Source organism: Balaenoptera musculus, chromosome 8, assembly GCF_009873245.2.
Source record: "Balaenoptera musculus isolate JJ_BM4_2016_0621 chromosome 8, mBalMus1.pri.v3, whole genome shotgun sequence".
NCBI lineage: Eukaryota > Metazoa > Chordata > Mammalia > Artiodactyla > Balaenopteridae > Balaenoptera > Balaenoptera musculus.
The window spans coordinates 100,124,291-100,139,588 of NC_045792.1; the positions used below are offsets into that span (position 1 = coordinate 100,124,291).

General features: G+C 58.3%; 1 protein-coding gene and 1 non-coding gene across 2 annotated transcripts; one reads left to right on the forward strand and one right to left on the reverse strand.

The window, feature by feature from the left end:
* The first annotated feature begins 2,990 nt into the window (after nt 1–2,990).
* PPP1R32 (protein phosphatase 1 regulatory subunit 32) lies at nt 2,991–10,857 on the forward strand. The gene is made up of 14 exons (XM_036861775.1): nt 2,991–3,054; nt 3,600–3,737; nt 3,905–4,022; nt 4,284–4,437; nt 5,458–5,586; nt 6,180–6,243; nt 6,679–6,791; nt 7,196–7,255; nt 7,367–7,453; nt 7,805–7,918; nt 8,003–8,097; nt 9,780–9,944; nt 10,456–10,547; nt 10,755–10,857. The coding sequence occupies exons 2-13, from the start codon at nt 3,629–3,631 to the stop codon at nt 10,532–10,534; spliced, it is 1,287 nt and encodes a 428-aa protein (XP_036717670.1). The 5' UTR covers nt 2,991–3,054; nt 3,600–3,628; the 3' UTR covers nt 10,535–10,547; nt 10,755–10,857.
* A 3,984-nt stretch (nt 10,858–14,841) lies between these two features.
* Nucleotides 14,842–14,914, reverse strand: TRNAG-CCC. Its single transcript has one exon. It is a non-coding gene; the product is annotated as a tRNA-Gly (tRNA).
* Between the last annotated feature and the right edge of the window lie 384 nt (nt 14,915–15,298).

The window sequence follows — 15,298 nt, forward strand, 5'->3', positions numbered from 1 at the left end:
TGGAAAGTCACCTGTGGGTTGCCAAGGGCTGGGGGGAGGGGGGACTGGGGAGTTAGAAAAACTGAGGCCCAGAGGTGAGAGGTCCAAAAGTCACACAGCGATGGGGTTAGCGCTGGGACCAGCACCAGGTGAGCAGCCCCTAGGCTCCTGCTGCTTGTGAGCTCCAGGCCCTTGGTCTCCCGAACCCTCCTTGCCCAGGCCGGGCCCCTCTGTTCTGGAGAACCTGGTGGCCGGGCGATCTAGTAGCTCCGCCTTCTCCTCGCGCCCCTCCAGGAGCCCCCCAGCTTTATGAGGGCAGCCCGTTTATCACCTGCAGTTCTGAGTTATGGCCGCTGGGTGTCGCCACACAGCAAAAAAACCACAGGCCACCAGGAAGATCACCTCCGCCTCCCAGAATTCCTCCCCGTCTTTCGTGGACTCCGACCCAGGGGTCCCCAGCAACTCAAGAGCTCCCGTCACAGCGTTATGGGACAGTTTCAAGCCTTTCACAACCCCGTTTGCCCCTCATCAACTGCGAAACGGAAAGCCTGGCCACAGCCTCCCTCGAAGCTGCCTCCCCGAGCTGAGCTAGCCCCTCCCCTTCACTCAGTGCTCCAGCCGCGAGGGACCAAGTAGTCTCACCTTTGTTCTCGCCGGGCCCTTCCACGTGGAGTGCCCTCCCTCGTCTTCGCCTGGTGCAGGGCTACTGCCTGCTAGACACGGTGCAAAGTGTATTTCAAATCCACCAGCAACCCTGCAACATCGGGACTGGAGGTGAATCCCCGAAGCCGGGAGTTGCACAGCCAGCGCGTGGCAGAAGCGAGTTCAGATCTCAGCCCTCTCAGGGTCCTGCATTGAGCTCTCGCTGTCTACATCACATTGGCAGTGACTGAGACCCCTGGAGACGGTGGGCTCCCTGAGGGCAGGGCCATGTGGAATTCCTGTTGTTAACCCTTGAGCCCAATCCTTTGCCAAGACCTTTCCCTAATTCTTAGATGGCACTTACCACCTCAGTGTGCCAGCTCAGTGTGCCAGCTACAGCCCCACAGGTAGGTACCATTATCACCCCTGCTTTCCAGAAGGGGGAAACTGAGGCGCATGTAACATGCACCAAGTCTTTTAGTTATTAAGTGTCAGAGCCAGGGCCGTGCCATCTGGCTTCAGAGTCTGAGTCCTTGCTTGTAACCCTTCCCTGCGATGCAGACACTTTAAGGAGAGCCTCTCTCTCCTTCCGCCCTGGGTGAGCCCCACCTATTCTTCCCTATCTTGTGTTTCTTGAGTGGAGCTCATGGGAGCCTCCGTCATTACGCTTGGAGCTCCTGGCTGGAGGGCCGGGCTGTGTCTCTTCAATTCTGTCCCTGCAGCTTCTGGCCCCCCGAACAGATTCATTCCTCGAGGGTGGGTGCCTGCCACGCCTCTGCTGGGTCCTGGTCACCTCTGAGTCCAGGGCCTCTCTGTGGGGATCAGGTGCAGACACAAGCTCCCTCACCAGCAGGCCGGTCACCTCCAGGTGAGTGCGGCAAGGGCGTCTCCTGGGCGAGGGCAGCCCCCTTTCCCTCGGCCTCCCCTTCATTCACACCTCATTCTCCCCTAAGAGCAGGGGCGCACTGGAGCACTGGAGCCAGCTCATACAGCTCCTGAGAGCTGACGGTGAAACTTCCAGGAAATCTGCCAGCTGATTGTTGAACGCAGCCATTGTTAAAATGTCAATGATATAAACTTACATATTACTAAATTATATTAAAAAAGAAGCTAATAAATACTTCGAAGTCATCACCTCCTCATTACGTTCCCATATTTTCCTGTCATTTATGCTCTTGGGCTTACTTCCATCTACTGTATCCCTATGGTGGAAGTACTGTAATTGTGGTGGGCAGCTGACCTTGCCTACCCAATTCCCTTTTCAGTAACATTGCGTTGGTAGTTTGAAAGCAGCCATGATGGGAGTGTTTACGCCATAGAAATCGACAAATGCTACAAATCAGGACACTCCCCCCCATCCCCCCACCCCCCCCACACAACCTCTCAGTCCCCAGAGATCCAACTGTTAGACATTCACAAGCCTTAGAGCCGATGTGAGGCAAATGGGCCCTCACAGAAGGGGCATGACCTGTGGATCTGGCTCACGCCGTTTTAATCCAGACTCTTCCACCACCAACTGTGAGGCCTGGGCCCCATCTTTCCTATTGCAACATAAAGCTAAGAAGAGATTTTAAAAACCGAGCATCAACTACCTGCCAGGTGCTGAATACACTCTTTCGTCAAATCTTCCAACAGCCCTAGGCGACAGGTCCAGTGACAACCCTCGATGAAGATGAGGAAATGGGGACGTTAAGAAGATAAATATCTCATCAAAGGCGACAGATCAGGTTTGAATCACACTCTTCGCTGCTGTGGTTTATTGGACCTAGAATAATAGTAGCCAGTTGACAGGGTGGTTTGGGGGATTATGCGAGGTAATGTGTGTAAAAGAGCTTGGCACAGATTTGGCTCTAGCAGAACATAGTCAACATTAATTTACCCAGAGGCTTAAGAGTGGGATCTGGACCCACCCACATTTGAATCTCAACTTTACTATTTTCTGATTGTGAGATCTCCGGCCAGCCAAGTCACTTGGCTTGTCTAACCCTCCTTTTCCCTGTGTGAAAAGAGGGATAATAATAGCTACCTGGAAGAGCTATTCAGAAGACTGGAGATAAAAGATGTAAAGTGTCTGGTGAGAAGTGGGTACTCAATAAATTGGAGTGATTGTTCAGGATTATCTTTTATTTCATGTCACTCAGACAGCAATTCTGCCTGGCTCTGGTGAGGGACACCACGATAGGGGCCGGAGCCATGGAGGCAGTACCTTGCCTGGGCAGCTCCTGGCCTCCCCTCCTGGCCAGGTCAGCCCCTCAGTGGGCCCTGGCTTCAGAAGGGCTTCCAAGGCATGGGGACACTGTTGCTAGGCACCTGTTGCTAGGCAATGCACTGTTTCTTCCGGCCTGGCCACTTCCCCGAGGGCGCAGGCTTCTCTGGAGCGGATCCTGCCTCCTGCAGCCTCTGGCCCTACCTCAGAGCCCCTGCGGAGGGCAGGTAAGGGTGGGGCCAGCTGGGTGGTTGGGCCCCAAGAGAGCTGAGCCAACTTCTAGTGGGAGGCGGGCAAGGCCGAGGGACCCTAGGGAGAGACAAGGAGCCTGGGGCTGGGAGTGAACTTCCCAGCTGGGGTGGCCAAGAGTTCTCAGGGTGGGCGATTGTCTGGCTATTCAGTTCCCAGAAGAGGGGTAAAGATCAGGAGCTGAGGAGTCAGATACCCTGGGTCTGAATCCCGGTTCTACTACCTATTATGAGCTAATCCTTCACCGCTTGGAACCTCAGTTTCCCAGCTGTAAAACGGGGGAGGGGCGTTGGTGATAAGGTGTGAGGAAGGTGAGATGAGACACAGGGTACACAAGTGTTGATGATTACTAGTCCTTTCTTCAGTTTAGGGTGTGGGTGTCGGTGGAAAGGCACAGACCTGGGGGAAGGGCCGCCGTGTGGGCTTCCATCACCTCCTCTGTGGTCTCCGCAGCCTGGGCCTGGGGCAGGCTTGGGACCCTTGGGCTGCCAGACCTATGGGGCTCCTTGTGCTTCTTTCCTAGGCCCCCCGGGGGTCCTGCCCCACAGCATCATGATGGGGAAACTCCCCCTGGGGGTTGTCTCCCCTTATGTGAAGATGAGTTCGGGGGGCTGCACAGACCCCCTGAAATTCTACGCCACCAGCTACTGCACAGCCTACGGTGAGGGCACCTTTGTGTAGGAGCCACGCCCAGGGCACGGGGCAGGAGTGGGGACGCCCTCCTAGACCCCTGGTGCGGGGGGAGGCTGGTCCTGCCTGGGAAGCCCTGGTCACTGCTCTGCCGCTCTGCGGACCCTGAGTCCTGTCTGCCTGCTTCCCCTCTGGCAGGTCGGGAGGATTTCAAGCCCCGCATGGGCAGTCACCAAGGCACAGGCTACAAATCAAATTACCGGCCCGTGGTCTCATACCAACCCAATCTTGATGCCCTGGACAACCCGGCTATGGGGTACAGTCGGTCCAACCCCTCCTCACCCCCTGCCCTCCCGGGCCTCAGCCCCCAGGGCCATCGGACCTCATCAGACCAACTCCAGTCTCCGCGCATGGGGTCCGGCGTCCTGGGGGACTCAGGGCCTGGTCCTCAGCCTGGGGCCCAAAGGCAAGCAGACTCCCGAGGCTGCTGTGGGAGGTCTGAGGGAGGTGGAAGCCTCCAGGGGACAAGGAGAGGTGGCCCTGGTGGTAATAGCTCCTCCTCCTGCCCCACCCTCAGGGCACAAGTCTGCAACAATTTCCAGACCGTGACCAGTCAGAGTTACCGTCCCCTGGAGGTGCCTGATGGCAAATACCCACTGCCCTGGAACATGCACCAGACCCACGCTGGCTCCTCTCGGGAGAAGGCCAGGGCAGTCACCCCCACCAGGGAGGTCAGTGCTGGGCCAGGACCAGGACAGAGGGGGACCCTAGCCTGGGGTGGAGGAAGGGCTAGAGGGTGGACAGGGTGAGGATCCCTCCAGAGGGTGGGGCTGCACTGCCAAGAGTTGGGCAAGGCTGAGACGACTGGGCATGGAGGAGCCACAGTGTGGGCTGGGGTCCCCTCACCTTTATCACCTTTGACCTCACCCCCATCCCCCATCACCTCCCCCTCCATTTCCATCCCCATTCCTGTCACCATCATCATCTCTACCATCCCCACCTCCAGTCCTGTTCCCTCCCCACCCGAACCCCATCCCCTTCCCCATGATCTCCACCATCCCATCCACATCTCCATGCCCGCATCACCATCCCCACTGCTGTTGTCACTTTCACTTTTGTCACTATCATCCCCATCTTCTTCATTTCTATCATTGTACGACCATCATCCTTATCATCATCACCACCACCAGAATGGATGCTGTCATTCATTCATTCAGGCAGCCAATATGTTCTAAACACCTCTTCGATTTTTGAAGGTGATAAGTGCTGGGAAAAAAATATAACAGGGAAGAGGCAAGGAGTGAAGCAGAAGCGAAGGAATTGGACCTGCAAGTCAGGAGGGTCAGAAAAGAGCTTACTATGGAGACATTAGACAAAAACTTGAGGGACGTCAGTATTCCTCCGGATGCAGCAAAGTAAGGGAAGAGCATTCCAGGCAATGCAGACAGCAAGTGCAAAGGCCCTGAGGTGGGAGCACCTGATGGGAGGAGGGACAGCAAGGAGGCAGGTGGCTGGAGCGGAGTGAGGAGCTTAGGTCCTTGTGGGCCACTGTCAGGATGTGGGATCCTACCCGGAGTGCAATGGGAATACTGCAGGGCTTTGAGCAGAGGAGGGATATGGCCCAGCTTCATCGTAAAGGGACCCCTCAGGCTGCTGTGCAGATACTCTGTAGGGGTCAAGGGCAGAATCAGAGTCAGGAAGTGATTGCCATCCCCTCACCTGGAGGGTAATTGGCTGCTCCCTCCTCCCAGGTCAGGAAGGTCCATTTTGACACCCAGGACTATGGGCCCCAGGCCATCAAGGGGCTGGAGCCCAAGGAAGTGCCCTTGCTCCATCAACAGCAGAACAAGGGCTCGCTGGAGTGGGAGAATGCCCGACACGTGAGTGGGTGGCCCCGATGAGGGCCTTGGGCCGGGCAGAGGGGCCAGACCCACCTCCTCCCGCTTCCTCGAGACAGGTTCTGTGCTGACTCACCCAGGCAGCCGGCTAAATGTGGGCTCAGGGCACACACGCTCAAAACGACTGGGGCGAGCCGAGGATTTGATATTTGGTATTTCCAAGGCAGCAGCAAAGTGGTCCTCACAGCCTTCCTTACATGTATCTTAGGATTTAATACCTGAGCTCCCTTGTCTCCTGATCCCATCCAGGGGCCCAGTGTACTGTGAGCACCCATTTCCTTCCATCAGCCTCTCTCCTCTCTTTGGGCCCCTCCCGCTCTGGGTCGCAGGGGCTCTGGGTCCCGTTGTCCATTACTGGAGTCCAGCGTGGGATATGACTTAGTTTTCATTGTCACGGAGGAACTGTGCTCTCCTGGTGGAATTTCTGGTGCTGTGATGCCCGATCAGAGAGAGATTTGTGTGGGAGCATGCAGGTCTACTCAAAGCACAGAGAACCGGAGAGCCAGCACCGCCCCCACTGCCTTCGGGCCCTGGTCTACCTTGTGTCCCCCATTGCTCCACTCTTTGTGTTCCAGGGCCCCCGCTTCATGACTTCCGAGTATAATTCCAAGTATCTCAAGGAGGCTTCAAACCAGCCAGGTAGGCAGGCGTGAATCTAAGCTCAGGCCTCCCACTACACCTCCCTATCCCCGACCCTTGGGAGAGACCCCCGGGAACCCCAGAGCTGGCACAAGGCTAAGAAGGCACCAGCGGAAGACAGAAGGACATATCGGCAGCTTGGGGAAACCATATTCCCTGGGCTGACCTCTGTGCTTTAGGTCTGCTGATCTCCAAAGGACAACTCTCTTGCTTAAAAGGGCTGTTTGAGGCTTGCCCTTCCTTTTGCTTTCCTCTCTTGCTCTCTGCCCTGGACTCTGGAGTCCCCCTGTTGCCCATGATCCTGGCGGCTCAGGCCTCCAGATCCTTGGAGCCAGCTCCCCCGCCTCCCCCACCTACTGGGACACTGAGTCACTGGTAGCCACGTTGGTGGGGCCTGCTGGTCCCAGGCCAGCACAGAGGGGCTGTCTTTTGCAGATCTCTTGCAGAAGAAATCAATTGGGGCCAAGGAGGAGACTGGCTTAACCAAAGATTCCAACAAGAACCCCGTGATCTTCCAGCCGCCCTCCCAGGCCCTCCCTGGGGAGCCGGTAAGTCAGGCTGGGCCCCACTAGAATTTCAAGGTGATTGAAGCTCTCCAGTCTGGGGGTTTCTAGCTTTAAAAAAATATATATATGAGCTGCAGAAGCCTTTGCCCAAACACAAGATGAAAGAGCGTGGGCGAAAACCACCACTTTGGTCCAACTCCCCCATTTTCTGGATGAGAAGACTGAGGCCCAAAGAGGAAAAGCAGCATAGCCAAGGTCACTGAGAGTTCAGACAAGAACGCTGGCCTGCTGGTTCCCATTCAGCATCGTGCCCTCCCCTCCCTTCTTCCCAAACTCTCCCCTTTCCTTTGTAAGTCCAATTATACCCCTTTGCGCTGAGCCCTTCTCTGTGCTCAGGACAAAGGAGCAGCTGAGCAGCCTGATGCTCCTCTGTGGCCTCTTTCCAGGTCCTCCTCCCCGGCCGGAGTGTCACCAAGTCAGACTTTCTCCCCATGACCCATCCTCACGTAAGCTGAGCCAGGGTTGGAGGGGAATGTCTGTGCCACAGCCGGAGGTCCTCCCATGGGGCAGTTGGGATGGTGCCGGAAGCCGTGCCAGGGGCTGCTTTGCTGCCTTAGGGGGATGAGTTCCTGCCGCTGCTGGCCAGAGGCTCCGAGCAGGAGACCGGCTTCAGCCGAGTGAATGAGAGGACTCTGAACCCCAGAGTGAGTGGCCTCGGGGGGCTCCCTCAGAGAAGGGGGCACTCAGAGAGGAGGAGACGGGGAGGTTTCTTGGACCTGGTGCCATTCGATCCGGGCAGTGCAATATGGGAAGAATCAGGATATTTGGAGATGCAGAGGAAGGACCCCTGGGTGGAGGGGGGAAGGACCCCTGGGTGGAGGGGGGAAGGCCCAGGGGCTGGAAAGTGAGGGGCGTGCCGTGACTTCAGTGGGGCTGGAGGGGGACGCATCCTGGGGCTGGGGCGGTTGAGGCTGCATGGGCCTCTGCCTGCCTTCCCTCCATCCTGCTGCCTCACCCTGGCCACCTGGCCACCCTTGTGATTCTGTCCCTTGCAGGTGCCCCCTTCTGGCCCAGAACCCAGCAGCATGAACCACCGGCAATTCCAGCCCCCGCAGAAGATGCAACAGACAAATGTTGCCCTGCTTGGCCGGGAGATCGTGGGGAAAAAGGTAAGGCCTGGGGTACCCAGCCCCCGCCCCAAATCCCCACCCCCTCCTGACCTGAGAAGTCCCCTCTCTATCCCTCTGGTGCAGGAGCCCACAGGGTTCAGCCTTAACAACCCCAGCTATGTCCGGAGCCCCTGTGACCCTGACCTGGATAATCGCTACCTGACCACCTACAACCAAGGGTAAGCCCCTCTTCCCTACCCACATCTGGGGCTGTGAAGCTGACCCATTTTACAGACAGGGAGACTGAGACTGGGAAAAGTAATGAGCTCACAGTAATGAGTGAAGAAGGCCAACACTTGATTAATGTGGGTTCCCCCAGAAGCAGACCCCAAGCCAAGGAGTTGGGTGTGAGCCCTTTATTAAGGGTGTCAGGGATGGGGGTAATGGGGTAGGGAAGGAATGGCAGCCAACAACAGTGTGTTATTAAACCAGGTATCCCATGGGGAGACTCTAGAAAACAGTGCAAAACACACAACTCAGAATGATCCCAGCCAAGGAACGAGAGAGCTGGGGTATTTGTACCCCACATCCATTGATCCTTGGTTAAGGGCTGTCCCCAGGGGCGATATTAAATCCCAGGTACCTCCTTGCTCCAGTAACCCAAGGGCAGCTTTCCCAGAGATGCAGTGCAGGCCATTGGTGGACAGGGGAGGAATAAGGGAGTACAATGGGGTCTATGTGGAGCAACAGGGCATCTGCTAAGACACTACAACCAGTCCATGGCAGGTGGGCTGCGTGCACTCTCAGAAGGTAAGCTCTGTGCTGTGTGAGCCCTGGGCAAGGAGTGAGTATCCTGGGCATCAAGGAAGGCTTCCAGGAGGAAGTGGCCCTAGAGTCATGGGGGAGGCTACCCAGGCCAGGACTGGGTGGGGAGGGCATCACAGGAGTGGGATAATGGAGGTGTAATTCTTAGGCAAGAGCCTCCCCTCCTGGCCTCTGTCATCTGTGTGTCAGCCTGTGTCATCCGCGTCCACACTGCTCCCCCCCAGCTCCTCCATCTCCCAGGGTGCTCTCCCTGCTTCCCCCCATCCTTGGAGCTAAATGCTCCCTCTTCTGAGTGGGGACGCTGAGACTCAGAGGGTAGAAGTGGTGCCTGAGCCTCACAGCAGATCCGTGATGCATGTGGCTGCTCCAGTTCCCGCGGAGGGCAAGGGGGAGGGGCGGAGCCTCACTCTGGGTGTTGGGGGACAACTGTGTTCCTGTCCCTCCCCAGGCTCCCGCAGACCCTCAGGCCCAGCCATCTCTCCTTCCCCCACCCGCCTGTCTGGTTTCCTGAGCGCTCAGCAGGTGTCAGGCACACCGCTCCTTCCTCATGGGCCCAGAGCCCCAGGGGTTATAATCACTGATTTTCTCATTTTTCTCTCTGCACCCCCTTTGTAAACTCAGGGGCTGGGCCCACATCTTGCTCATTTTGGCACCTTCAGAACCCGGCCCAGTGCTCAGTGAAAATTGGCAAAATGGAAGGAAAAGTCAACCACCTAGAGAGAAATGGATGCGACGGGGTCCCCAACCCCCATCCTCTCCCACCCCCTGAGAGGTTCACAGGCCAGGGAGGGAGGCATGGCATCTCTTAAAAGTCTTTTACACTCCAGAGTGCTGTCTGAGCCTCAGGGGCAGCACAGAGGAGGGGCGCCCAGCTCAGGGGCAGAGTGAGGGCAGGCTTCCAGGGTAAGAGGTGAGTGAGTGGACAGGGCCTTCGGGAGTTCCTGGCAGAGCGAACGGCGTGGGCAAAGGCAAGGAGGCTGGAGGAGCTGCGGCAGTCTGTGCTCCGCTGGAGCCAAGATTCCTGCTGGAGAAGAGCAGAGAGGCTGCCAAGGCGGACAGAGACCAGCTTACCGCCAGCTACTCTTCTGTGTCGTAGATACTTCGAGAACATCCCCAAGGGTCTAGACCGTGAAGGCTGGACTCGAGGTGGCGTCCAGCCCCAGAAGCCCGGAGGCTATGCCCTCAACCAGCCGGTCACCCGCCTGGAGGCCACCCCCAACCCCACGGAGAGCCTGCGGCGCCTGCGTCCCCACGTGGGCAGGTAGCACGCCGCCCTCCTGCTGTCCTGTGCTGCATCTAGGTCTTTCCCCGGCCTCTCCTCCCTCCTTCGTCTGTCTGTCCATCTGAGAGGCCCATTTTCTCTCTCTGGTTTGTTCATTGCCTCTCCTGCCCAACGGGGCTGCTGCCCTCCTCTGCCCAGCGACCCCTCCCTCTGCCCAGCTGCTCCCCCCGCTGCCCCAGTCCCCGGGGCGCTCGTGTTTCCGGGCATTTGGCCAGCTCCGACCTGCTCCCTGCCAGCTGTGGGGTGGGGTGGGGTGTGTGGGGACAAAGCTGAATGACTGTGGCTCTGCCTCTCTCTGACTCCTTTCTGCTCAATCCAATTCCTCAGAAATCCCGTTTGTACCAATAATGGCCCAGAGCTGGCCGGCAAGGACTCATTGTGGCTCGGCCGCCCCGGCTGAGCACTGGCCCCGTGCGGAGGTGGGGGGAAAGGGAAGGTCCGGGCTCACTGCCCCTACGCCTCCCTCACCTGCATCCCCTCCTTCCTGCAGAACCCTGGTCTCGGCTGACCCCTTCTACCGAGCCACGCCTCCCGGCAGCCACGGCAGCGGCTTCACGGCGCCCCTCTGAGCCTGAGGCATGGGTAAGGGGCCGGGGGACCTCCACCCACAGCTGCTCCCCGTGCAGGGGTGGCCGTCGTGGACCAGCCCCACATCCTAAGCCCTGGGTCAGGCCAACCCTGCCCGGGGACCGCAGCCCCAGAACGGGGGGTGGGAGATCAGGGGCGTCTCGGGGTGGGGAGAGTGCACAGACCACCGGAGCCCCTCAGGCCTCATCTCTGTCTGCACAGGTTTGCCGACCCCAGGGGACAGGAGCTGGCTACTGTCCCTATTTCCACATTCCCCCGGGGGCTCCCCGGCTACTTTCCTAATGAAATAAAGAGCAGTGAAGCAGAGCAGTGTCCGCGTGGTCAGAGGGGGCTGGGAAAGGAGGGGTGAGGGTGGGAGCGGGTGCAGGGCTGGAGGGGCCAGGGCCAGGTCTGGAGTCAGGGAGGCCTGGTTGGACTCACCGTCACGCTCTGGACAGGGCACTTCACTCTTGAGACTCAGTTTCCTCTCCCGTGTAGGGGTCTTTGGGGACCTGTGCTAAGCGGTCCGTCAAGTGTGGAAGGGAGGAAGTCCCAGGGAGGGGCAGGCGGGCCAGAGTGGGGGGAGGCGGAGGTGGGCGGGAGGTAGGTCTACAGCATGGGGAAGGGGATCAAAGCAGGAAAGCCGGGGGCCCTTCTAGGTTTAAAGGGGAGGAGAGGAAGACTCCCCTGGCCGTCTGGTGGTTAGGTCTCCGCGCTGCCAATCTTCCAACGCAGGAGGCGCGGTTTGATCCGTGGTTGGGGAACTAGGATCCCACATGCCGTGCAGCGCAGCCAAGAAGTTAAATACATACATACGTACACACACATATACACCCACACACACACACACATACATACATACACACATGCATACACACATACATACACACACGCACACACATGCACACACATACACACACGCACACACATACACACACGCACGCACACACACATACACTCATACACATGTAAATAAAGGAGAGGGGAGGACAGCCGGGCAGGAAGAGTCGCAGAGATCTCTCTCCAGAGATGGATGGAGGAGGGTCCGCAGTGGATGGAGTCCCCAGACACCGACACTGGGAGGGGTGGCGGCTGGTCCCAAAGGCTGGTGCCCCAGTGCCTTTGTGAGAATTAGAACACGGCTCCCTCTGGGCAGACGCCCCCACGTGAGCACAGGACCTAAAGAGCAAAAGTCTTACGGGAAGAAAAAAGCCTCTCTTTCTCCAGGTGCTGCAGCCTGAGAGCGGGGCCCTCAGCCTGCAAGGCAGAATCTGGGCTGCCTCTCAGAGCCTTCCGTCACCTCTGCCAGGTGCTTTTGTGCAGTACACAACCGTACAGCTGTACGCCGTGGCCCTGCTAGCACCAGCCCCTTATTTTATAAATGAAGAACCTGGACCCAGAGAGGAGGGTGCATGAGCTGCTTGAAGTCGCACAGGACAGAAAGGCAGCAGCCGCCCCTGGCCGGGGATGTCCCCTGCACCTTGCAGCCCAGCCCTGCGTGCAGAAGGGCAGACTCAGTGGTCCAGCAATTGGTCCCCACCCTCCATCTCGACCCCTGCCCCTTAGCGGGAGTCTGTGGAACAGCTCTGCTGGCCCTGGGGCCTGGCTGTACCCAGCAGTCTTGAGCAGCAGGCCTGGGGGCTGTCCAGGGCCTGTCTGGGGCTGCATGTGGGATGTGGGTGGCTCCAGCATTGGAGGAGGGGAGGAGGGGACACAGAGTATCTCGACTACAAGCCAGCCAGACTCAGGACCCACCGACAGCCCCACAGACTGTGGGTGCGGCCCGCTGGTCCATGGCCCCCAACATCAAGGGTAAGTCACCAAACCAGAGACTTGCCAGCAGGGCTGGGCCACAATAGCAGTCTGGCCATAGTGAAGTTGGGGGAGAGGGAGGGGGTCAACCAGCGCCTCCTGCCCACAGTCGCACACACACAAAAGCACACTCAAACACAAGACGCACACAGACCTCTGAAGACATGCATATACAAACACATACAGACGCATAGACGCCAACAGGCAACTACGCATAGATTCACTAACACAATCACACATAGAAACATACGGAAACACAAAACAGACACATACACAAACACACACCTTCACATAAACACCCAAGATGCTTGTACATGCAGACCCATAAACACACACAGGCAGACCTACACACACTTCATAGACCCAGACATGCAGACACACAAAAACAGATATATAGAGACCTCCAGGACAGACGTGAGCGCACACACACAGACACGCCGCAGCCCACTCCGTTTCACCTCTCCATGTCCTTCCCCGCCGCTGTCCTGCTGCAGCTCGTGTTTCCTGCCCACCCTACCTCTACCGGCTCAACAAGGGATATGGTGTCAGGGACACTGGCGCCGGATGACACCCTCTCTCCCCCGCCCTCCCCCATCGTCCTGCATCCAATTTCCAGGCCACCACGTGACCTGGGGCCACCCCGGGATGTTTCCTGAGCTGGAGCTGTGGACCCCACCCCTGAGCTCCCCTTAGACCCTGTCTTCTCCCCCTGCAGCTTCTCTCCCAGGCAGACCATCCTGGCCTTGCTGGTTGGGTCCTGGGCTCCAGCCCAAGGGGTCGTTTGAGGATGGGGTGACCCAGGGCGTGGGGTGGCAGGAAGGGGGTCCAGGAGGGGCCAAGGTCAAACCTAGGTGGTTCTAGAGCCCCTGCCTGGTGCAGGGCACAGATTTCCTCATCTCTAGATGAGGAGGCTGACACAGAGAGGTAGAGCGACTCGCCCCAGGTCACACAGCCAGTAAGGAAGTCTCCTGGTGGGGGTGTGAGTGGACTCCAAGTCATTCCGGGCTTCCTGACCTTTGCTCTTCCCACCGAGTCACTCAGGGCAGGACCCCTCAGGGAAGGAACTCAAATGGGCAGAGTGGCCAGTAGTGGGCACCAAAGGAGGCAAGGCTGTGGGCAAGGACCCCGTGGAGGGGCCAGCCCAAGGCTCTGCCAGGGGGGTGGGAGCAAGTGAGGCTGAGAGGCGGGCATCCCCGTGGAGGAGGCGGGTTGGGCAGGTTTCAGGGGCCTCGCTGACCTTATTACGGAGCCCTTCTCTGTCCCCCTCCTCCGTTATGAGGCTCCAAAAGGGCACAGACGCATCTATCTTGTTCACACTGAACTTCTAAAGCCCAGGGTGGTGCCTGGCACCTTTGCAGGTGCTCAGTAAATATTAAATAATGGAATGAATAACAAATAAATGAACGAATGAACTCTGCCTGCCAGTAGGGGCACCAGATGTGGGCTCTAGGTGCCACCTACGCTGTGCCAGGATGTCAGTCACCCAGGCTCCCTGCATCAGTGCAGCCCAGAGGCTGAGACCCTGTTGTGGCCCAGACCCCTTGCCTGGATGCCGTGACTGCGGCCCCCGGGACCCCTGTGCTTTGCCCTCCAGGCCGCCCCTTCTCCCTCTGCATGTGCCCTGTTGCTCTCCCCTCCGGCCCAGACTCTGACCAAGCCCAACCACGCTTCCCTGCAGTGGCCTGAGGGCCCTGCATTCCAACCTTGACCCCCGGCAGGTCCCACGACCACGGCCGGATCAGTGCCAAGCAATCCTCTGTGCGTCACCAGGGCAGGAGGGGTGGGCACGTCTCACCCTGTGGCCACTTGTGTTACTGAAACCCCGTGGGAGGGACTGGCTTTTGCCACATCACCCTCCTTTGTGCTGTCCGGTGGAGAGCTGGAGATGTGGCTTCATTTTCAGGGGCCCGTCCGCTCACGCCTCTGAGACTTGAGATTCCAGTCTGGCCCTGACCAGCAACAGCCTGGCCTCCTTTCCTCGCCTGGGCCCAGGCTGTCTGCAGGGGGTAGCTGTCCAGGCCTGAGCTCCGGAGTCAGAGTCCTTGGGTCCAAATCCCGGCTCCCCACACCCTGCGGCTGCCTCCTGCCTCCAGCTGACCGTCTGAGCTACAGTTAGGAGCCGTGCCCGCCCTGTGGGCTAGAAGAGCTGCTGCAGTGATGCTGGAGCAGAGGAAACCCGAGTCCCAGATAGGAGTGGGGACTTGAAGTTGTCACAGGGTCTGGCCTTTGTCCCCTCCTGCTTGGCCCTGGACAGGCCCCCGAGGACCCTTCTCTGGGAGCAGACCTCCACTTGTCTGGGAGAGTTCGGGTGGGTGATCCACCTGTACAGCCTTACAGCCTAACCTGGAGGCCCCTTGAGGGGGCCCTGTCTCTCTCTTTTTTTTTTTTTTAATATTTATTTATTTGGCTGCACCGCCTCTTTAGTTGTGGCATGTGGGATCTTTAGTATCTTTAGTTGAGGCATGTGGGATCTTTAGTTGGGGCATGTGGGATCTAGTTCCCTGACCAGGGATCGAACCTGGGCCCCCTGCATTGGGAGCGCAGAGTCCTAACCGCTGGACCACCAGGGAAGTCCCGTGGGGGCCCTGTCTCTGAGGCCAATTCTCCCAGGCCCTCCTGGAAGCTGTTCCGCTCACCTGTAACCAGGCGAGTCTCTCCTTTCAGCGGGTGCCTATTGACTCTGTTCCCAAAAGCTTCCTGCCCGCCCCACCCCCTGATATTTTAGAAACAGTTCTGAGGTGTACAGTGATGATGATTACCCTTTATTAAGCCCTCACAGCCTGCCGGGTGCTGGGAACATTCCGTGGGCCTTCATCGTTTCAGCAGGAACGCAGAAGGACCTCCCTCTGGGGGAAGTCTGGGGACGCAGGTGGGTGCTGCGCTGACGGCACTGGGGTGGGGTGTGGAGCCCAGAGGGCTGATGGGATGGCAGGATGAGGACAGATGCTGGGTGC